General features: G+C 44.6%; 2 protein-coding genes across 2 annotated transcripts; both read right to left on the bottom strand.

Moving 5' to 3' along the window:
• Positions 1 to 99: 99 nt before the first annotated feature.
• On the bottom strand, positions 100 to 12,086 carry LOC128748052 (uncharacterized). Its single transcript, XM_053846443.1, has 24 exons — positions 11,513 to 12,086; positions 11,158 to 11,443; positions 10,833 to 10,916; positions 10,646 to 10,762; positions 9,966 to 10,095; positions 9,725 to 9,835; positions 9,604 to 9,644; positions 9,300 to 9,468; positions 9,038 to 9,210; positions 8,823 to 8,918; positions 8,612 to 8,754; positions 8,393 to 8,545; positions 5,511 to 5,703; positions 3,544 to 3,645; positions 3,358 to 3,474; positions 2,830 to 2,959; positions 2,487 to 2,597; positions 2,365 to 2,405; positions 2,101 to 2,269; positions 1,690 to 1,862; positions 1,475 to 1,570; positions 1,264 to 1,406; positions 1,045 to 1,197; positions 100 to 924 (listed from the first exon to the last, which is right to left on the bottom strand). Exons 1-24 carry the CDS (start codon positions 11,525 to 11,527, stop codon positions 916 to 918), a joined length of 2,955 nt encoding a protein of 984 aa, XP_053702418.1. The 5' UTR covers positions 11,528 to 12,086; the 3' UTR covers positions 100 to 915.
• An 84-nt stretch (positions 12,087 to 12,170) lies between these two features.
• acat1 (acetyl-CoA acetyltransferase 1) lies at positions 12,171 to 21,124 on the bottom strand. Its single transcript, XM_053846222.1, has 12 exons — positions 21,005 to 21,124; positions 19,783 to 19,830; positions 19,602 to 19,719; positions 15,115 to 15,210; positions 14,858 to 14,958; positions 14,177 to 14,320; positions 13,967 to 14,117; positions 13,811 to 13,906; positions 13,588 to 13,701; positions 13,351 to 13,415; positions 13,130 to 13,287; positions 12,171 to 12,474 (listed from the first exon to the last, which is right to left on the bottom strand). Exons 1-12 carry the CDS (start codon positions 21,053 to 21,055, stop codon positions 12,354 to 12,356), a joined length of 1,263 nt encoding a protein of 420 aa, XP_053702197.1. The 5' UTR covers positions 21,056 to 21,124; the 3' UTR covers positions 12,171 to 12,353.
• Positions 21,125 to 22,341: the final 1,217 nt, after the last annotated feature.

Raw genomic sequence — 22,341 nt, forward strand, 5'->3', positions numbered from 1 at the left:
GGACAATGAGGAAGTAGGCAACAAAAACATGACAAGAAAATTCCTGGCAACAACTTTTATAACTGCTATATATATTAACAAAACGTAGGCTCTGTCAGCGTCAACAACATTTGTCAATAATCACAATTTAGGTCAGAGATGTGAAGAAGTGGAAACATACATAAGCGCATAGAAGAATAAGTGCAATATAGTGGGAATTCAAGTTTATATTGAGCAAGTGTTTTCTCTTTATGGGTTCATGTTATCACCTATTTTGTTAGACTAGCTCAGGCATAAATAAATAAATGTGGCTCACGAATAAAAAAACAATTCTATCACCACTACCGGAGAAGCAGAGCGCTGGTATTTGAAGACATCACCTTAGCTGCACTCCGAGGAACAAAATGGCTGGCAACCCATTGTCCAAACAACAGTGTCAGACCAGGAACCAAAACCAAACACAGTTTGTTAAATGCTAGTGGTGTGTGACTAAGGTACACGATACTCTCCTTCGATAAACAAGAACAATATACTTGTTTCTTCAACGTACCAAACAAAGAACTGAACAGAGCCAGAAGCCTTAGATAATATTTCACGGGTGCAAGCTACATAAACCCAAAATGCATGGGTCTTTAAAATAAGAACTGTAAAAATATCTGAATAGAAAGGACCAGAGAAAATGGTCAGTCATGAGCAGTGTGTGCTATAATTCAAGTGCTATTTCTCGCATCAAACCCTTAGATTCTCTCATACACCAACAACGTTTTTAGTGGAAAAGCATACGTTTATTTCAACAAATAAATAATCTAAATTTGTTCGAATAAAAATGCGGCATCATCCTTCGCAGACGTACAAAAATAAAATCACAATTCTTCATTTTACTGCATAGTATTTTTAGATTCCTTCTGATTGTCAGATGCAACGACGAGTCCTGTGTCACTGGTTCTGTTGACAGACACGACTGTTAGCATTTAGCATTGTAGCTGTTGCAGTACTTTCTGAGTTGATCACGACGGACGGCTGCAAACAACAACACTAGCATGTTTCACATGTGCAGCCGCTCACCTGCATGTGTGTGTGGATCCATTCTATGAAGTGGGAGACGTTGCCGTAGACTCCCGGTTTCTTCCTCGCTGCACATCCGTACCCCCAGCTAGTGTCCCCCACCAGCCACCACAAGCCTGCCTCCTTCACCACCAGGGGCCCCCCACTGTCCCCCTGCAGCAGCAATCTTGGGTTCACCTCGCTCTTTCCGAGCTCAGAACAACGACAACACACACATACCTGACACGAGTCGACGCCTCCTGAAAGCTTGCCAGCACAGATCATGGCCTCAGTGAGGGCCCCGTTCAGTATGTCCCACCTGTTGCAGGTCTCTGTCTTGTACATGGTCACCTCGGCTTGGTTGAGGGTGTCTGGGCTCGGCCCTGCACGGACAATAGTGGGCGGATTAATTCACTGTATAGATCCAAACGTGACTTTAGAAAATCCTCACCTGAAGAATACAGAGCTCCCCAACCTGTAATCCAAGCCTGGCGCTCAGGGGATAAGTCTGCACCGAAGTTGGGGAGACACACCGGCCTCACATTGTCTGAGACACGGAGATGGTCATTAATGACATGGATATAAACCTCTAGATACAAATCATAACACTGGCTCCTGAGGAAAAGAACCTCCAGGTGACTGACCAGTAAATATGGAAACACTCACCGGTGAAGGTCAAGGGGGACCTTAGTTTCAGGAGGGTGATGTCGTTGTCATTTGAGTCTGGATCATATTTTTCATGATTGATGATTTTATACACCGATTTTCCGATGGTGAAATCCATCACGGATTGGCTGATTTCACCATACTTTACAGTCCAGTGATGAGGGCTTGAATATCTGAGAGTGAGAGGGAGGGAACCACGTGAATCAAAGGAAGAAATCGCTGTTGGATATTGTTGAACCAGGTTTGTGCATCTAGTCAGTGTGCATTCGTGGTTATGAAGTTCATCCCTGTCACGCAGGGGACAAGGTGACTTACATTCATTCTACCAAACCGTCACAACAACAACCAAAAAACAAGCCTCAAAAGCCTCCAGTGACATTCAGCATCGTGGAAACGTGTAGTTTCACTCACGTCTCGAAGCAGTGAGCAGCAGAGACGATCCAGTAGGGGGCGATAATGGAGCCGCCGCACATGTGTTGACCCCGAACCTGTAGACTGACCTGCCAAGGCCAGGCTCCTTTCACAGCATCTGTCCCCCCAACAATACGATTTCTGGGCGCAGCAATGCTCTTCCCACAGTCTGTTGACGACAACGTTAATACACCTCTTAACAGTCTCTTAAAAATGTGGGGAAATATCATATATTTCATGCTTTTTAATTCAGATTTTGCATACCGATGCACTGCAGTTTGATGGCACCAGTGGTGCAAACATGGCTGCAGGTTAGAGAACAAGGAAATTCAAAGACAACAGAAGCTCGGATCCTCTACTTTTCTGACGATAGTTGAAGAGATCACCTCTCCTCCAGCTGAGACATCACGTTCGAGTCATGGTGATCTTTAGGCCTCAGCTTTAGGAAGCCAGTGGAGGACCCGGTGCTGGTCTGACTGGACGCCACGTAATCATTTCTGAGGATAAACAAACATGCCTAACTTGAATATCCTCAGAAACAGGTCCTTTATTTGTCCCTCTGTCACGATGTAAACCGCACATGGATCTGTTAGCTGCTTTAATCCGCTCATGAGTCAAAGTTTCATTTTAACATCATCAACATGTTTGTCTCTGACCATACCACGTGCATATTGAAAGCCCTTCATCTCAAAACAAGACCTGGACGAAGAGGTAAAAGGGAGTCAGCACCTGCTGTAGCCCATCTGCCCGCACACCTCTCTGCCGTAGTTGTTATTCCAGTTTTCAGCACAAACAGTCCTCCAGCTCTGAGAGTGTTTGGAGTAGCCCTGCAGCATGAAGTTGGTGCCGTGCAGACGAACTGCCAGGAAGAGAAAACGTTTTTATCTCCTCGACGAAACTCAATGCAAATACACGTGCGTCACGTTTGTGCCAGTCGCGTTAAGTCACTTTGTGTCTGTTTGACTCGTGGAAACTGGAGGCTGTTATTTTACAGAAATATGGAAGGATCAGTATGGAATTTTCAATGCTAATGTGTGAGAAAAAATGATAAATATTAGTGAAAATAAATGTGGAAATAAATAAACAAACTGGGAAATATCTGTGGAATTATAATGCGTATAAACTCCATACAAAAGTGGATAGAATGTGAAGACAGATGCCAGATCCTTGAGTCTAAACTCAGTTTTCAATAGCATTTTCAGGACACGCCTCCCCCTTCTAGCCTCAACTGTTCCTGTTAAGTGTGTGTTGTCTTACAGCAGTGGGATTCATCCTTTCCATTGGTGCAGTCCTTCACTCCATCACACCACTGGGAGGCACTCAGACACCCCCCTCCAGCCCCACACGACATGCCCATCACACACTGGTAGTACACTGTAAACACACTCAAAGTAAGTGCATATTATAACAGCAGTTCTGATGAGCTCCTACTGCAGTACTCACAGAAGTACCAGAGCAGTAGCCCGATGACGGCCAGAGCCACCAGCACACTGAGCGTCACACAAATGATGTAGTTCCATCGCGGTCCTCTTCGTGCTGGAACAGCTGAAACACATGACGTCACTGATTTTCATAACTTTAAGGAGAGTCCAAGAATGTTTTGTTAAAACTGGTTATGTAAAAAAATATGTAAATTCAGCTCTTTGATAGATGTACAAGGAGGAACAAGGAGTGAAGTTACTCTCATAAGAAGTTTCACCACAGATACTACACCTGAAATTCGAGGGGTTTCATGTTTATTTCTGCAATTCTAAAGGTCAGTTGAAGGAACACGTGAGGAAACTTCAACAACATAAAGTATCGTCCGGCGCTGTAAAACATTTAGGAACTTTATTTATTCCTGTTGCCAAGTTTCATGCCAGTTAGCGTGGCACGTGGGCGAAGCATATTCAAGCTATCTGACTGTTTGAAGTCCAAGTTCGACCTGACAAATACATAAATCGCTGCTATTCAGCTGATTGTGTTTTGTCTTACCAATTTGATAAGGATATAAAAATTGAAAAATAGAATGAGTTTGAGTCACATTCCTTATTTTACAGTTGGCAAGAAAAATAGAAACAGGATGATCCCGCTACAAACAATGGCATAAAACTCTGATTCTCACACACGCGGTCGCGCACATTTGTTTGCTGGTGTCGGATTCATGTCACCACATGCTACACATGGCTTCAGCATCTCTAACACTGACCACACTGAGGTCGGAAACGTTTTGTGCACAAGCAAAACAGCACCTCTCCTGTGAGTCTCCGGATGATACAGAAACAATGATCTAGTCCAGAAATATTACTAAAATTGACCGGATAGACACATCACCTCATGATGTCAGCCAGTGTGAGCCATTTTTGACTATGTATTTCGGGTTCCAGCAGACACAATAACAATAAGGTCTTAAACATTAGACTGTGAATCTGTCAGCAAAGTGAAGAGCAAAAACAAAACAGTTCTGATGGGGTCAGAATAACCCAAGTTATTAAATAGCAAAACGTTTTTGCTTTAAAACCTTACTGGACTGAAATATAGTCCCTCAGATGTCACCAATTTTTTTTTAGGTGAAAATCTTTTTTGAGGCGCATTCTCTTAACACAGCTGACACATTCCACCTGAACCCAGTCAAATCCACCTACGTGAGACCTGATAACAAAATATTTTGGGGTGTGTTTAAACTCATATTTTCATCTGACTCCCAATAAACAATGCGTAGTAGAGAAAACAGCGAAATTGAGGTGCAAAAAGTAAGAAGAATTCATGTACACAAAAGAAAACAAAGCAAAGAAACAGGTCATTATAATTTGCAGATAATGCCGTGGCAGTGTGGGAGGAAACCAGAGTTCCTTGTCCACTTTAATGGGAAGAAAATACGTAAACATTATACAGACCAAAAAAAGATGCAGTTTCGGAAGGGGAAAAGAGTCCATCTATATTCTGCTTGAAGTACTGCCTGTTCCTCTCCGTGTGGGACGAGTCCACTTCAATATTGAAATCCAATATTTGATTTTAAGGAGTTAAAGAATTTGACTGCCTTTAAAAATAGATCAAGATGAAATGAAGGAAAATACAAGTGGAACGTGGCTGATGCTTGAATACAGGGGAAACTTAAAAGATATGTCAACATTACGCCACATCAAGTCAAAATTTAAAGTCATTTCATGATGTTAGCAATATTCCGACCAAGAAACCAAGTGAGTGACTCAGGGAAAAAAAACAGAATCTAGACTATAGGGTTGTGAAAGGCACCCAGACTAAAGAGAATAGAAACTGGGGGTTGGCAGCCCCCCGGCGTCTGAGCTAAAGGCCTTCTACTTCCTCCTGTCCTGCCGATTTATCGTCACTAGTCATGAAGTCACGAGCAGGTCGTCTCCGTGTCTGTCAGTTACAGATTATTTCAGCAGGTCAGCGGTGCGTCACCATACCTTTGATTTGGGCTGTGTACGGTGGCGCCTGTATTGGGACACTTTGATGGGTGTTGATGGTGTGTGGGGGGACCACCACGTAGCTGGGGGTCTCCTGTGGAAGAGCAGGGTAGATGGACTGAGGAGGCGAGTACGGTGGCGGCGTCGCCTCCTCTAACTGGAAGCCAATGTTGTCGTAGACGGGAGGAATATCCTAAAGGAGGAATAACAAAAAAAAAATCCTATTAAATAAAGAAGAAAGTAAACTTAAAGCACAACTCACCCTGTCGCTGTTCATTGTCGGACCAGTTCAGCAGCTCAATCCGATGCTGTCGAAGTAGAAGCAAACTCCGTTTACAACAGACAGTATAATCTTAATCATTATCATATATATATATATATATATATATATATATATATATATATATATATATATATATATATATATATATATATATATATGGTCACCTCGGCTATATATAAACAGGTTTCTGTGCACAACCCGAGTGAAGAGAGAGCACCTTTCTTCTATCAGTGAATTTCCACTCACCTTCTTCAGGATTCCTCTCAGTGTGATTCAGTTTCTGTCTCAGCTCCAGGTTTCCCTCTCCACTCATGCTAATGAACAGCCAGGCCACGCCCCCTGTGTGAGTGAGCACACACCTGACAGGATGACTAATGGCTACAATATAGGTGGACACACTCACTAATGGCACGGTGATAAGATAAATCCAACACAAACATAATATGGTGCCTTCTCCGCTGACCTACAATATAATATTAGTGCCAAGTATATTTGGTTAAATTTCCACAGCAGCTGCCAAAACAACCTCGCTCAAGTCATGAAAAACTACATTAGAATGAGATGCGAGGTTGTTTTTTCTTGAATGAGTGTCGGATTAAATACAGGCCAAGGCGTCTCTCAACACAATTTGGATACATTTGAATGAAAACAAGACGACCCGAGCAAGACTGTGTTACGCAACAGACGGACTTGCCTTGTTAGAGAATTCTTTTGCCCATCAGGAAAAGAAGGCGTGTTTGCTCAGTGACGTCCAAACAAGTGGTCAAAAGCTCTTTAGAGAAACACTGAAAGCCGCAGGACTTTCAGCTCTGGCTAATGTTTAACTCTGGCAGCGGAGAAAGAGAATAGAAGAGTCACATGGAGAGACTGAAAAATGACTTCCTAGTGCAGGACTGCCCTTCTGTACCTGGGTTGGTAAACAATGACACACATCACTGCTGTACACCTACTAAACAAACACACAACTTCATTAATAATATTCTCTGGAAGGCAAAGTTGAGCAGAAAGTTGAATTTTGATTGCACAAAACATCCAGTCCAGCTCATAAAACACAAATAATTGTCATTTATCTTCAGTTATTTATGGGAATCCATGACGGTGTAAATGAAAAACGCCTTCATTTCTAATTTTCTCGGTCATGCTGGGAATCTGCAGTTCCCAAGAAGCTGCGTGATCATACAAACTAGCCAACTTGAACGTGTACAGCCTCCAAATCCAAGACAATGTCAACTACAACTGCCTCAATTCTGACACATCTTAATGTACACTGACCTCTAGATTTATAGTGCGGCATAAAATATATATAACGTTACCCTGCCGTAAACACCTGAAGTGTAAATCACAGCGCTGAAGAAAACCATAGAAGCAGAGTTCCTCTTGAGGTCATTACAAGTTTATTTCATCGTAATAATAATAACATGTGGGTCAAGCCTGTGAGCAGACATTAATCTCAGTCACAAAAATCAAACACACATACAGTTCATTCAGCCATTTGAGTTAATTATTATTTATCTCACACGGAATGTTGAGGAACACAGGTGTGTGCTGGACTCACAAGGTTTCCAGGACCATGTACCAGGAGCTCCAACACTTCAGACTTGGAAACTAGTCTGAACTAGTAAACACCTGGCTCCGGTGTAGAGCTGCATGTTAGGTAGTTGCTGGTAGTTGTTAGAATCTAGTTCGACATGACGCTCAGGAATGGGATCAAAGATTCCCTAATTTCTTATAAATCATTAAATAAGGGAGTATATGCCCAAACTGAAGACAGGCATTTCGATTCTGACTGTTATTTTCGGTCATAAGTAACTTTTCATAGTACAGAGAAGCTTCCACAGCTCCTTTCTCCACGTTGGCTGGCTGTCTTTAAGGGAGAAGAGAAATGGTGCTGGGAGAAACTATACATTTGCACAGCATATTGTTATTTATTCGTTCTTAAAATATCAATATATTTTGGGTTAAATATTTCGAGTGCAATGAGCTCAAATGGACAGCAGATGGCAGTAGCGCTGCGGAGCGCCTGTAACACACGGGCGGTGTGAAGAAGAGGAGCAGGGAATAGAGGATCACGGCCAGTAAGTTTTCAAAGTAAAAGGCTACTAAACAGGCAAAGTATTACAAGCATATAAGAGGAATAAAATCAGCTTGTGTAGTTCTCTAAAAATGGCTGGTGTGACGCGTATTGACACAATCTTGCTTAAAACAAACGTACCCTTTTGTGCAAAAATATATTTTTATTTCAGCAAAGAAATCTTTTTTTTTGTATTTATTTGTTTGTTCAGTGCGCTCTTTGTCTACAGACAAACAACAACAAAATCACAAGTCTTCACGTTTGTTACAAAGTATTATTTGACTCCTTCTGATTGTCAGATCCAAAGTCGAGTCCTGTGTCGTGCAGCCGTCAATGCATCTGTTGAGAGACATGACTGTTAGCATTTAGCGGTGTAGCATCTTCAATGATGCTACAGACACTGTGTTACATTTGTGTGGTACAATGTAGCAAACTATAGTATTAGTAAAGCATTTTATGAGTTGCTTAGATCGTGACGGACGGCTGAAAACAACAACACTAGCATGTTTCAGATGTGCAGCCGCTCACCTGCATGTGTGTGTGGATCCATTCTATGAAGTGGGAGACGTTGCCGTAGACTCCCGGTTTCTTCCTCGCTGCACATCCGTACCCCCAGCTAGTGTCCCCCACCAGCCACCACAAGCCTGCCTCCTTCACCACCAGGGGCCCCCCACTGTCCCCCTGCAGCAGCAATCTTGGGTTCACCTCGCTCTTTCCGAGCTCAGAACAACGACAACACACACATACCTGACACGAGTCGACGCCTCCTGAAAGCTTGCCAGCACAGATCATGGCCTCAGTGAGGGCCCCGTTCAGTATGTCCCACCTGTTGCAGGTCTCTGTCTTGTACATGGTCACCTCGGCTTGGTTGAGGGTGTCTGGGCTCGGCCCTGCACGGACAATAGTGGGCGGATTAATTCACTGTATAGATCCAAATGTGACTTTAGAAAATCCTCACCTGAAGAATACAGAGCTCCCCAACCTGTAATCCAAGCCTGGCGCTCAGGGGATAAGTCTGCACCGAAATTGGGGAGACACACCGGCCTCACATTGTCTGAGACACGGAGATGGTCATTAATGACGTGGATATAAACCTCTAGATACAAATCATAACACTGGCTCCTGAGGAAAAGAACCTCCAGGTGACTGACCAGTAAATATGGAAACACTCACCGGCGAAGGTCAAGGGGGACGTTAGTTTCAGGAGGGCGATGTCGTAGTCATTTGTCACTGAATGATATTTTTCATGAGTGATGATTGTATAGACAGATTTTCCGGTCATGAGATCCATCACGGATTGGCTGATTTTACCATACTTTACAGTCCAGTCATAAGGGCTTGAATATCTGCAGAGATCATCATGAGAGTTTAAAGTAAAAGCACCAAAACAAACCTCAAGTTCAACTTTCTTTTCATTTTATTCTCTGCAACTCACTTCTGGAAGCAGTGAGCAGCAGAGAGGATCCAGTCAGAGCTGATGATGGAGCCGCCGCAGACGTGCCAACCCCGAACCTGTAGACTGACCTGCCAAGGCCAGGCTCCTTTCACAGCATCTGTCCCACCAACAATACGATTTCTGGGCGCAGCAATGCTCTTCCCACAGTCTGGTGAAGACGACAACAACGTGAATATGACTCTTAACAATTCCTTCATGACAAATAAGCATAAATAAATGAAGATTTATCTATATAATAAACAGTAATTCCTCATATTTTGGTTGACAGTTAGGAAGATCTTACAGATGCAGCGAAGCTGGATGGCTCCGGCGGAGCATGTATCTCTGCGAGTCAAAGCAAATACAGGATTCAAATACCTTTTTAACACAACGCACGCCACTTAGAAAACAACTGAAGATATTACCTCTCTGTCAGCACAGACAGCACATTAGAAGTCGAGTTATATCCAGACTTAACTGCCACAAACTCAGTCAAGAAGTCAGGAGTGGCCCAACTGTATCCCACATAGTCTTGGCTGAAACAAACACACGTGTTCAGGTTGGAATCAAATTCATGTCTCAGTTGGTTCAAGACGCAGCGTGTCATATATTGAAAGTCAATTCATAATAAAACCAAGACTTGAAGACTGGAAGGAGAATCAGCACCTGTTGTAGCCCATGTGCTGGCACACCTGTCTGCTGAAGTCCGTGTTCCAGGACTCCATGCAAACAGTCCTCCAGCTCTGACTTGCTTTGGAGTAGCTCTGCAGTATGAAGTTTGTTCCGTGGAGACGAACTGCAGAGGAGAGAAGTCTTCTGAGTCAGAGCTCTGTAACATTATCTAACAATTTGTGCTTGGAAATGCATCTCCTGAGGGCATCTCTACGGTGGCTGAGAAGTACAAAACACATTTAACTCTTGAAACAAATTTACAAACTTCTGGAGGAAACCATTTTTTTCCCTGAGTTTTTGAGTGTATTTCCCAGTTTGTAAATGTGTTTTCCGGGTTTATACATTTGTTTTCAGACTTTGTAAATTTGTTTAAAAACTTTGTAAAATTGTTTTCAGGGTTCGTGAAAGTGTTTACAGAGTTTGTAAGTGTGTTGGAAACAATTTTACAAACTGTGAAAACACATTTACAAACTCTGAAAGACCACAAGAAATTTTAGAAATTTGAACATAGAATTACAAAAAAAAAAAAAAAGGTTTGCTGAAGAGGTTTTTTTAATTTGTCGTAAATGTGTTATGTTATTTGTAAATTTGTTCCAAGAGTTTGTAAATTTGTTTTGCATGTGTCAGCCACCGTACATCTCATTCAGTTGTGGACTCAAAAACATCAGTCTTACAGCAATAGGATTCATCCTCCCCTCCAGGACAGTCCTGCACTCCATCACACCACTTGGAGGCGGAGATACTCATCCCTCCTTCCCCGCAGGACCTTGTGTCGAAAACGTTGGCCCCGTCTGCGAATATAACAACGGGTTTATCAGATGCCGGCAGGTCTACTGGTTCTGGTAAAGTCTTGACACTCACATAATATCAACAGCGTGACAGCAGATGACACAACCATCATCGCCAGGACAGGAAAAACGCGGCAAAATAGAACTCGCCTCAGTCCTATAAAACCACACACAGACAAACACATGAGACGTCACTCATTTTTCTAACCAATGGAGCAGCAGAAATGTGTCAGTAAATTTTGGCTTAAATAAATCAATTTGACTTCAGGAGGAGCCAAATAAATGAAATGAAAATAGGTCAATAATAACTCTTTGAATCGTGTCTCTCTGGAACCTTTTCAGCTTAAACTTCCTCCCGCTCATCTTAGCTGAGAAGCTTCCTGCGCGTGTCATCGCACCTTGATCGGGGTTGGTGGTCCATGGATTGGCGTCCACATGGTCATTGGGTTCCGACACAGGGATAGTGCCGAGTTGAATGGTGTATGGCGGAGGTGTCCGTCCTTCCACATGAAGCCCGGAGTCGACATCGGGATGAGACGTGTAGGGAGGGGGTTCTAGTCTGAGAAACCTAGCGTTGTCGTAGCTGGGAGGAAGTGCAGTGTCGCTGGCCTGATAGGGTGAGTACACCGGCGGTGGGGGGTCCTCCATCTGAAAACCAAAGTTGGTGTAGACTGGAGAATCATCCTAAAGGAGGAATTAAGAAAACTGCATCAGCTTCCAGAGTCTAAAAAAAACACTTCAGGTAAAACCTACCTTGTTGTCACTCATTGTTGGACTGGTCGATGACAAAAGTGAAAAAGAGGGGTTAAAAGCAACACTTGTTCTTTAACAGAAGGAAAAATAAATAATGTGTTTTTGAATAAAACCCTAACTTGGTATGAGAGCGATCTTTCTGTCAGTCCGTCCCGCTGCTCCAGCTCCACTCTGAGTGCGCTCACCTGGAGCCCAATTGCAGCTGCAATATAGGTGAACACGCCTCATTAGATGGACAGATAAGATAAGAGCAAACTAGTCCAACACATTCAGGGTGCTGGCAACACATAGTCATACGTGTCTGGAATTATGAGACCGGAATGAAGGCAAGTGTTGAACAGGTATTAGGTATTTTGATGGAGTCCATGATCCACCTTGTATGTCACATTCACATGCTAAACCTTCTGTGGAGTAGAGAGCTCAGTGATGCTCTGAGATCATTGTCAGCTGATGCAATAAAAAGTAGGGACAGAACAAAGTCCTATCTAACTAACTACAGACAGCTTTGTAGTGCAGCTCCTCACTGTTCTGTTCTTGTACTTGAATATCTGACCTTCAAAACAAACTCACTTGAGTCACACTTTAAGAGGATTATTTTCACATGGATGTCAAACATCTCAGTCACAGAAGAGAGACAAACCAACGCTGCTGTGAAAGAGAATTTATTTTTCCACTCGCACTAGCAACAAAGGAGTGTGTTGGAAAAGTGCACTGTCCATGTCACATGTTTTCCCGAACGCTGTGCAATTAAGGCCAGCAGCAGCTGTAACAGATTCCTTTTACAACAGAGGGTTCATTGGTCAAGTCGTTCTAGACAGCAGGGCTTCCCGGTGGAGGCCGCCTACAGCTTCTGGATGATGATGGAAGAAGCTCCTCCTCCTCCGTTGCAAATGCCAGCAAGACCGTACTGGCCCGACTGCAGGTTGTGCACCATGTGACCCACGATTCTTGCCCCAGACATTCTAATAGGGAGGGGACAAAAAAGAAAAACAACAGCTGTAAAACCCAAACTAAAAGGTTAAATGAAAGAGGAGATTTAGTCAGTCATTTTAAGGATCTATTCTCTATTCACGCCTCCAAATCTGGCCAAACACGTTGCCGAATCGAAGCAGTGCATGATGGACAGCCAATTCCCTCTCCGTTACAGGCCTCACATTATGCAAACATTCATTACAGGGTTATTATTTGGAGTCAAGTCCTGGAATAAATACCCCGCTGAGAAGCTTCAGTGGGGTTTCTCAGGGGTCGAGTGTGGCACAGCATACATGCGGTGACAAGCAGATCAAATCCTTTTTTGTGAAAATCATTCTTTTCAACTGCCTTTTAGGTTCCAACTGATTCATCCACTCACTTTATCTGCCTGGATTTCAAGATAAGCCCTGGCGTTTATTTTTTTTATAAAACATGAGCCATTGTTTTAAATAATAAAACATAATAATAAAACATGAGCCATTCAGCTGTTTATGTCTTGTTACTTTTAGCTGTATTTATAGCCGATATTAGACTGGTCCGTGGTGCTCTACATGACATTTACATCTAATGTGTGCACTAACTAGTCCAAACAGCTCACTTGGAATCATTGACTGTTTCATTTCACCTTCATCTCCTTCTCCTTACCCAATGGGATGACCCAGTGACACAGCGCCGCCGTTTACATTCACTTTGGCTGGATCGATATCCAACATTTTGATGTTGGCCAGCACCACCACGCTGAAGGCCTCGTTGATCTCCCACATGGAGATGTCTTCCTTGCTCAGTCCGGCAGCTTCCAGCACCTGAAAACAAACCCAGGGTCGGAATTCGGGACCAGTCTTTCAGCTGCAGTTTGCAGTTCTCACCTTGGGCACTGCGAAGGCAGGAGCTATCGGGAAGTCAATGGGAGCGACAGCAGCATCTGCGAATGCTGTAGGAGGAATGATAAAGAAGATAAAGACGCCTTTTATGAAAAACCTTTCCTCTAAATATGAGCAAATGAAATATAATAACTAATTGAATAGCGGTGACAGTACAACAGGAATATATGGAAATGTGTGGATATGAAGTGTAAAGAAGGCTCATGTGAGTGTGTATCTTACACACGATCCTGGCCAGTGGAGTGACATTGAGTCTCTTTGCGGCGTCTGCTGTCATCAGAACCAGAGCAGCTGCGCCGTCATTCAAGGTGCTGGCATTAGCTGCGGTCACTGTGCCTGAAGTAAGAACGGACAACTGAGCAAAAAGTGAACTTCAGAGCCGACGCACACGTGGACAAAAACATCAAGGGCTTCAGGATTAGCATGAAAACATGAGTCAAACTACCGTTCTCTTTCTGGAACACGGCCCTCAGTTTGGGCACTTTGCTGAAGTCCACTCGTCTCCACTCCTCGTCCTCAGACACGACAAGGTCTGGTTTGCCTAAAGAACATTTGCATGATGACAAATGACCCTCCACACTAAGCCATCACACGCCACTACCTCTCTGAGGGATGCTGACTGGGACGATCTCCTTGGCGAGGATCCCGGACTCCACCGCTGCTTTGCTGCGAGAGTAGGAGCTGATGGCGTAGGTGTCCTGCTCCTCCCTGCTGATGCCGCTGTTCTTGGCAGTGTTCTCCGCACAGTTCCCCTGGAGAGACGTTACGAGAGGTTCTGAGTCCCACCCATGTTAACTTGGAATAAACTTACCATGTGAAATTTGTTGTAGACGTCAGTGAGTCCGTCTTTCACGATGAGGTCTTCCATTCTCACGCCTCCGTAGGCAGGAGTCTCTCTGGCCATGACGTACGGGACATTGGACATGCTCTCCATCCCCCCGGCCACCATCACATTCTGACACCAGGACCACGATTTAGGAAAAGCTAAATCTAGATTCACTCCACTAGCAGCAAATATGTTTCAATGATTCCACGTTCATTTACAAGAGAATTAAAATTGAAGCATGAGGCAAGAATTACATTAAATTATTGGCCTGGTGAAAGACCTTTAAGAAGAAGGAAGGAAAAGAAATCCCAGACATCTTGTTCAAGCATTCACAGTCATGTAAATCTATTAAAATATTATATTCACATCCTATTGATTAAACAATTCTCAATGTATAACAATATTCATTTGACAATATCATCATTTTTCTTCAGCCTGTCTTCTAATATTAACATAAAAAAAACAATGTTTATTTATTCATTTGTGATGGCCCATTGAAACTAGTTGAGGATTGAGCTTAAATATAACTTGCTCTATGAGACAACGTACTATTCTGGTGGGGAAGCGCGTCACCTAGTGGTCAATATAATCCACATTGGTTTCATTACTTGATCATTGACTGAGCACGTGTTCCATGTTTTGCAGTGTGAGTGGTTGAGAGCTGACCTGGTGACCGCACATGAGATTCTGAGCTGCCATCATGATGGACTTCATCCCAGAGGCGCAGACTTTGTTGATGGTTGTTGCTGGAGTGCTGAGAGTCAAGCCTGGAAATAAGTGTTTATGAACTGAATTCACGGAACAAAACATTTTCACTCATCCACCTCAGATTCATTTGCATGCACATTTGTTTTTCTAAATAAAAAAAGCAGCAACCTACATGTCAGCCATGCGATTAAAACATAGAGGAGGACAGCACTCACCAGCTCCGAGAAGAGCCTGTCGGGTGGGAGCTTGTCCTTCTCCTGCTTGTAATACATTTCCCATGTAAACCTCCTTCACTTCTTCTGGAGCAATGCCTGGACAAAAGATGGAGATCTTCAGAAACAATTCAGTAAAAGGTGTTCAAACAAGGAAACAACACATCACTTTTGATGTCAGTTTGGACGAAACATTATTGACCGACAATTAAAAACAAAAGTTAACACAGAAATATATCATCTTCATTAGGACAAACTGGGGCAAAGTCAGAAGAAAAATAACACAGTATTTCAAAATATTACAATAGCAATGAATTAAGAGTCATTATAATGAAGAAAATATGAAGTTTTTTTACATTTCATAGGTGTTGTTCACATTATTAGCAGGATATTTACTCCCTGACCACCTGGCTTTGTCAAATGGAAATGTGACACTAAAAGTTAGATCCAGCAAAAGAATAACCTACACCAGAGGTGGGTAGTTAAATTTAATATCAGGCCACATTATAAACTGTGACTGTTGTGAGAGGCCATCATGCCAAAAGACAGGCGACGATGAAACATGACGGAAAAAAAAACTAAAGTAACTTAACTTCTTCTGCCGCTTATCCGGGGTCGGGTCGCGGAGGCAGCATTCGGAGCAAGGAAGCCCAAACTTCCCGGTCCGCACAAACCTCCTCCAGCTCCTCCCGGGGGATCCCGAGGCGTTCCCAGGCCAGACCGGAGACATAATCTCTCCAGCGAGTCCTGGGTCTTCCCCGGGGTCTCCTCCCGGTAGGACATGCCCGGAACACCTCCCCAGGGAGGCGTCCAGGGGGCATCCGGATCAGATGCCCGAGCCAACTCAGCTGGTTCCTCTCGATGTGGAGGAGCAGCGGCTCCACCCCGAGCTCCTCCCGGATGACCGAACTCCTCACCCTATCTCTAAGGGTGCGCCCAGCCACCCTGCGGAGGAAACTCATCTCAGCCGCTTGTATCCGCGATCTCATCCTTTCGGTCACTACCCAAAGCTCGTGACCATAGGTGAGGGTGGGAACGTAGATCGATCGGTAAATCGAGAGCTTCGTCTTATGACTCAGCTCTCTCTTCACCACGACGGTCCGATACAGCGACCGCATCACTGCTGCCGCTGCACCAACCCGTCTATCAATCTCACGCTCCCTTTTTCCCTCACTCGAGAACAAGACCCCGAGATACTTAAACTCCGCCACTTGAGGCAAGAACTCTCCACCAACCTGGAGAGAGCAAACCACCGTGTTCCGGTCGAGAACCATGGCCTCAGACTTGGAGGTGCTGATCCTCATCCCGGCCGCTTCACACTCGGCTGCAAACCGACCCAGCGCATGCTGAAGGTCCCGGTCCGATGAGGCCAGCAGAACAACATCGTCCGCAAATAGCAGAGATGAAATTCTGTGGTTCCCGAACCGGATCCCCTCCGCCCCCTGGCTACGCCTAGAAATTCTGTCCATAAAAGTGATGAACAGAACCGGTGACAAAGGGCAGCCCTGGCGGAGACCAACATGCACCGGGAACAGGTCTGATTTCCTGCCGGCAATGCGAACCATGCTCCTGCTCCGGTCATACAAGGAGCGGACAGCCCCTAGCAGAGGGTCCCGCACCCCATATTCCCGGAGCACCCCCCACAGGACATCGCGAGGGACACGGTCGAACGCCTTCTCCAAATCCACAAAGCACATGTGGACTGGTTGGGCGAACTCCCATGAACCCTCGAGCACCCGGTGGAGGGTATAGAGCTGGTCCAGTGTTCCACGACCGGGACGAAAACCACACTGTTCCTCCTGGATCTGAGGTTTGACTATTGGCCGAAGTCTCCTCTCTAGTACCCTGGAATAGACCTTTCCAGGGAGGCTGAGGAGTGTGATCCCCCTATAGTTGGAACACACCCTCCGGTCCCCTTTCTTAAACAGGGGGACCACCACCCCGGTCTGCCAATCCAGAGGCACTGTCCTCGACTGCCACGCGATGTTGCAGAGACGTGTCAGCCACGACAGCCCTACAACATCCAGGGATTTCAGATACTCCGGACGGATCTCATCCACTCCCGGGGCCCTACCACCGAGGAGCTTACGAACAACCTCGGTGACTTCGGCCCGGGTGATGAGAGAGCCATCCGAGTCCTCAGTCCCCGCTTCCTGAGTGGAAGACGTGACGACGGGATTGAGGAGACCCTCGAAGTATTCTTTCCACCGCCCGACAACATCACCAGTCGAGGTCAGCAGTCTCCCACCCTCGCTGTAAACAGCACTGGTGAGGCACTGCTTCCCCCTTCTGAGGCGACGGACGGTTTGCCAGAACTTCTTCGAGGCCGACCAATAGTCCTCCTCCATGGCCTCTCCGAACTCCTCCCAGACCCGAGTTTTTGCCTCCAAGACTGCACGGGAAGCGGCACGCCTGGCCTGCCGGTACACGTCAGCTGCCTCAGGAGTCTCACAGGCCATCAAGACCCGATAGGACTCCTTCTTCAGCCTGACGGCATCCCTTACTTTCGGTGTCCACCACCGGGTTCGGGGATTGCCGCCGCGACAGGCACCGGAGACCTTGCGACCACAACTGCGTGCAGCCGCACTGACAATGGAGGAGGAGAACATGGACCACTCAGACTCCATGTCACCTACCTCCCTCGGGATCTGGGAGAAACTCTCCCGAAGGTGGGAGTTAAAGACCCCACTGACAGTGGGTTCCGCCAGGCGTTCCCAGCAGACCCTCACAATACGTTTGGGCCTGCCCGGTCTGACCGGCTTCCTCCCCTGCCAGCGGATCGCACTCACCACCAGGTGGTGATCGGTTGACAGCTCTGCCCCTCTCTTCACCCGAGTGTCCGAGACACGTGGCCGAAGGTCAGATGACACGATCACAAAGTCTATCATAGACCTCCGGCCAAGGGTGTCCTGGTGCCATGAGCACTTATGGACACCCTTGTGCTCAAACATGGTGTTCGTTATGGACAAACTGTGGGTGGCACAGAAGTCCAGTAATAGAACACCGCTCAGGTTCAGATCGGGTAGGCCGTTCTTCCCAATCACGCCCCTCCAGGTCTTGCTGTCATTGCCCACGTGGGCGTTGAAGTCTCCCAGTAGAACAATGGAGTCCCCGGTTGGGGCACTGTCGAGTACCCCTCCCAGTGACTCCAAGAAAGCCGGGTAGTCTACACTGCTGTTCGGCCCGTAAGCCGCAACCGCTGTGAGACACGTGTCCCCAACCCGTAGGCGTAGGGACGCGACCCTCTCGTTCACCGGGGTAAACCCCAACACGAAGCTGCAGAGCTGCGGGGCTATGAGCAAGCCTACGCCAGCCCGCCGCCTCTCCCCGCGGACAACTCCAGAAAAGTAGAGGGTCCAGCCTTTCTCAAGGAGTTGGGTTCCAGAGCCCAGGCTGTGCGTGGAGGAGAGCCCGACTATATCTAGCCGGTACCTCTCAACCTCCTGCACAAGCTCAGGCTCTTTCCCCCCCAGCGAAGTGACATTCCATGTCCCAAGAGCCAGAGAATGTCCACACGAACCAGGTCGTCGGGCCCCCCGGCCTCGACTGCTACCTAGTTCTCTATGCACCCGACCCCTATGACTCCCTCTGTGGGTGGTGGGTCCGCAGGAGGGACGGCCCATGTCATTCGTTCGGGCTTGGCCCGGCCGGGCCCCATGGGCAGAGGCCCGGCCACCAGGCGCTCGCATTCGAGCCCCAACCCCAGGCCTGGCTCCAGGGTGGGGCCCCGGCTGCGCCATGCCGGGCGACGTCACGGTCCTCGATGTTTTTGGTTTTGTCATCGGGGCTTCTGAACTGCTCTTAGTCTGACCCGTCACCTAGGACCTGTTTGCCATGGGAGACCCTACCAGGAGCATAACGCCCCCGACAACATAGCTCCTAGGATCATTCAAGGTACACAAACTCCCCCACCACGATAAGGTAGCAGTTCCAGGGGGAGAAAAAAAAAAAACTAAAAGTAATGAGGACAATATATATATATCTATCATTTTCTTTCTCCAAATTTGGAGGAAAATACTGTGTGTTGTTTACTGATGAACCATTACTGCCTAAAATGGATACAGGACAAAAAAAAAGACAAATTATGAGCGATATAGTTTTAGTCTGAGCTCATACGGGCAGCATAAACACAGGTACAGGGCCACATATGGCCCCCGGGCCGCAGTTTGCCCAGATCTGACCTACACCCATCACCATTCACAGAGAAGTGCACAGACGTTTGCTACATCAGAGCCCTCTGTGGCGTCACACTTGCATGTGTTGTCGACTGGACCTGTTCCAACCACATTAATCCATGTCAGGTGTAAGCTAAGTGTATTTGTTCTGCTCTCAACAAGGTTATGACCTTCTCCACGACAGTTTAGAATATTCAGCTTCGTTGCTTTCTTTATGACAAATGTTTTGTCACACAACAGTCTTCCATACTAGGGTGAGCTAAAACACAAAAGTCTCTCGCTATGAACAAATTCTGCTGAGTCTTTACCACGTACCTGCTTTGTCTATCGCCCCCTTGATCGCGATGGAGCCGAGCTTTGTGGCTGGTACTGAAGCCAGGCTGCTTTTAAAGGAGCCCATTGGGGTTCGGACGGCGCTGACAATGACAACTTCCTGAGATCACAGAGTCACAGCGTTGAAAAACAGTCAGGAGAAACCGCAGTGCATTAAACTTACATTGAGGGAAGGACGAGTTGTGTAGGTCCTTGTGAGATATTTGTGAGCCTAAAAATGAATTACAACCATTAAAATAATACAATTCATAAGAAACATGACGTGCATTATTGTGGCAGCTTTCTTAACTCTTAAGGACTTTCACATGTGCTGACATCTCATGAGGAAATTGAAAACCTTAGACATCATAATAAAACATGAAACACAACAAAGCTTTGTTACTATTCAGATTAAAATATCAACTAGCATTATAAATTGAACACAAGCATCCATTATTAAGTTGATATTTAATATTTTTGGTCATTTGAAACTATTAAGAAAGAATAATAATAAAATAAACAAAGACTACACATCTTTTTTATCATGAAAACTGTTTAATTTCATTAACCGATGATGAAGTTAATTCATTCTGTAAACCGAGAACATTTTGCTGAAAATCAGGAGAGTCTTAATACATATTTGTTCAAACAAAAGGGCACAAAACTTGGTTTATTATTGACTTGGTGACAACAAAATATGTAGAGGGAGTGTAAATGAACGTCTGATTTTTAAAGGGCTAAAAATGTCCCATAACTAATGTCTGTGCAAAAGAAAAGACAAAACACCTGTGAGCTAAAGATAAGAAGCTTGATCCATAAACAGTTCATGAGCACAGAAAACACAAGCATGAAGATGTAGCCGTCCAATAATTCAGTCTGACCTCAAAGTGCAGGGGTCAAAACGTAAACCAGATTGATGCAAATATATGACTAAAACCCTCATAAAAACAAACGCTTCAATGTGCACCATTTCAGGACTTCAAAGGCATGTGTTTTAAGGACCTTAAAAACACACGTTTTTGAAAACAATATATTGCATTTTGTCCTGTTTGCAAAGTTTAAAATATATAAAAATAAAGCGCATCCACCAAACAACTATGTCTCCAGGATTCCACCAAGTAGTTGACTGCCGCTTTGTTTACATCGCATGCCAGCCATATACGGAGATGGAAACAACTTAAACGGTATTTAACGCCTCTGTTAAAATGCTGCAAGTGTGAAAACCAACAAATGAACGGAGAGAAACCGTTTACAGCGTCAAATGTTGCAGCAGGTGTCAGATAAGTCAAGGACGGTGTTGTGTTAGCCGAGTGCTAACAGCGCAGCGCACTCGCTTTAGACAGACAGGTCAATGACATGCGCAAAAAAAATCGACCGGCAAGGGCAATAAACACACCCAACCTTACCAGGCGTCTACAAATTCGAGCGTTCATGGTTAAAAGTCCACTGGATGACATCCTTCACTGACACTCGCACGCTCGAACCCACTTCACCTTCGGCCGACAAGCGTAAAAGACCGACAACAGCCAATCACGGCAAGGGGTGTGTATATGACGTCATGAGACGCAACACCCGATGGTACTTGTAGTTTTACTACCGAGTAGCGTTTCTACAGAAATAATTTAAACTTTATAAAAACATCCACAGAGCAGAGGGAACTCAGCACTGTTAAAGAACTTGTTGTCATTGTTTTCAATGTCAGACCTTTGAATTCGTGAACAGCCTTGTTGTTATTTTTATTTTTATTTTTATTTTTATTTTTATTTTTATTTTTATTTTTATTTTTATTTTTATTTTACAGCACTTTTTTCCAAAACACTTTCCTTGTTGATTCTGATTCAAATAATAAGTTTAGTACAGCTTTAAATATTTGACATCCATTATTGACGGAGCTAACTAACTAAATAGACATTACACTCATTCTCAATATTGATTTGGGGAACTACATTTTCCATGGAGCCATATTATGAACTGTGACTGTTGTTCCAGGCCAAGATTAATAAATAAATAAATAAATGGATCATGATGGGAGAACATAACATAATAATTTACTGTATATTTAATAAGAGAGGCGGATTGGTTTAAAAATAAAAGAATAAGAAAGAAAGTGTAGTTATGTAGATGGTATATATTTACAAGTTAAATTTTGTTTTCATTTAAATGTGAATTGTAAAGGAACATTGGCTAATACATGAAAACAAGAAGTGAAGGTGTTTTATTGCAGTTTTCCCCCCTCTATACTTATATATATCATATACTCTATACTGAGGGACAAGAACTCTTTACTTTAAATCAAGCAAATTATATTTTTAAGGTAGAAAAAAATAAATATCTAAAAATCCAATTTTCACTTCTTATTATCCATTATCAAAAGCGATGTAGATATACACAGATATTTATGTCTGCAAAACATCTATACTTATTTTGAGGGACAAGAACTCTTAACAAAAGGGTCAAATGTATAGATTGTAGAATTTAATTCTAATTCTAATTTGATGGTGTGATTCTGATGTTGTGAGGGCTGCACTTGATCAGGGCTGCCTCAATGTATTTGGGTTGGACTGGCCCCCAAATCCAAGCTACCAAGAGGCGGGGACATTCTTGACACATCACTCGTAAGGCAAACACCCACATGACACTCACTCACTCCAAGCAGTCACAAATTAACCTGTGTCCAGGAAAAAAAAACCCTCTCTACAGTTTCAGTTTCAGTCACTTCATATAGGAGCTTTAAGGAAGAAAT

Source organism: Synchiropus splendidus, chromosome 17 (genome assembly GCF_027744825.2).
Source record: "Synchiropus splendidus isolate RoL2022-P1 chromosome 17, RoL_Sspl_1.0, whole genome shotgun sequence".
In the NCBI taxonomy this organism is placed as follows: domain Eukaryota; kingdom Metazoa; phylum Chordata; class Actinopteri; order Syngnathiformes; family Callionymidae; genus Synchiropus; species Synchiropus splendidus.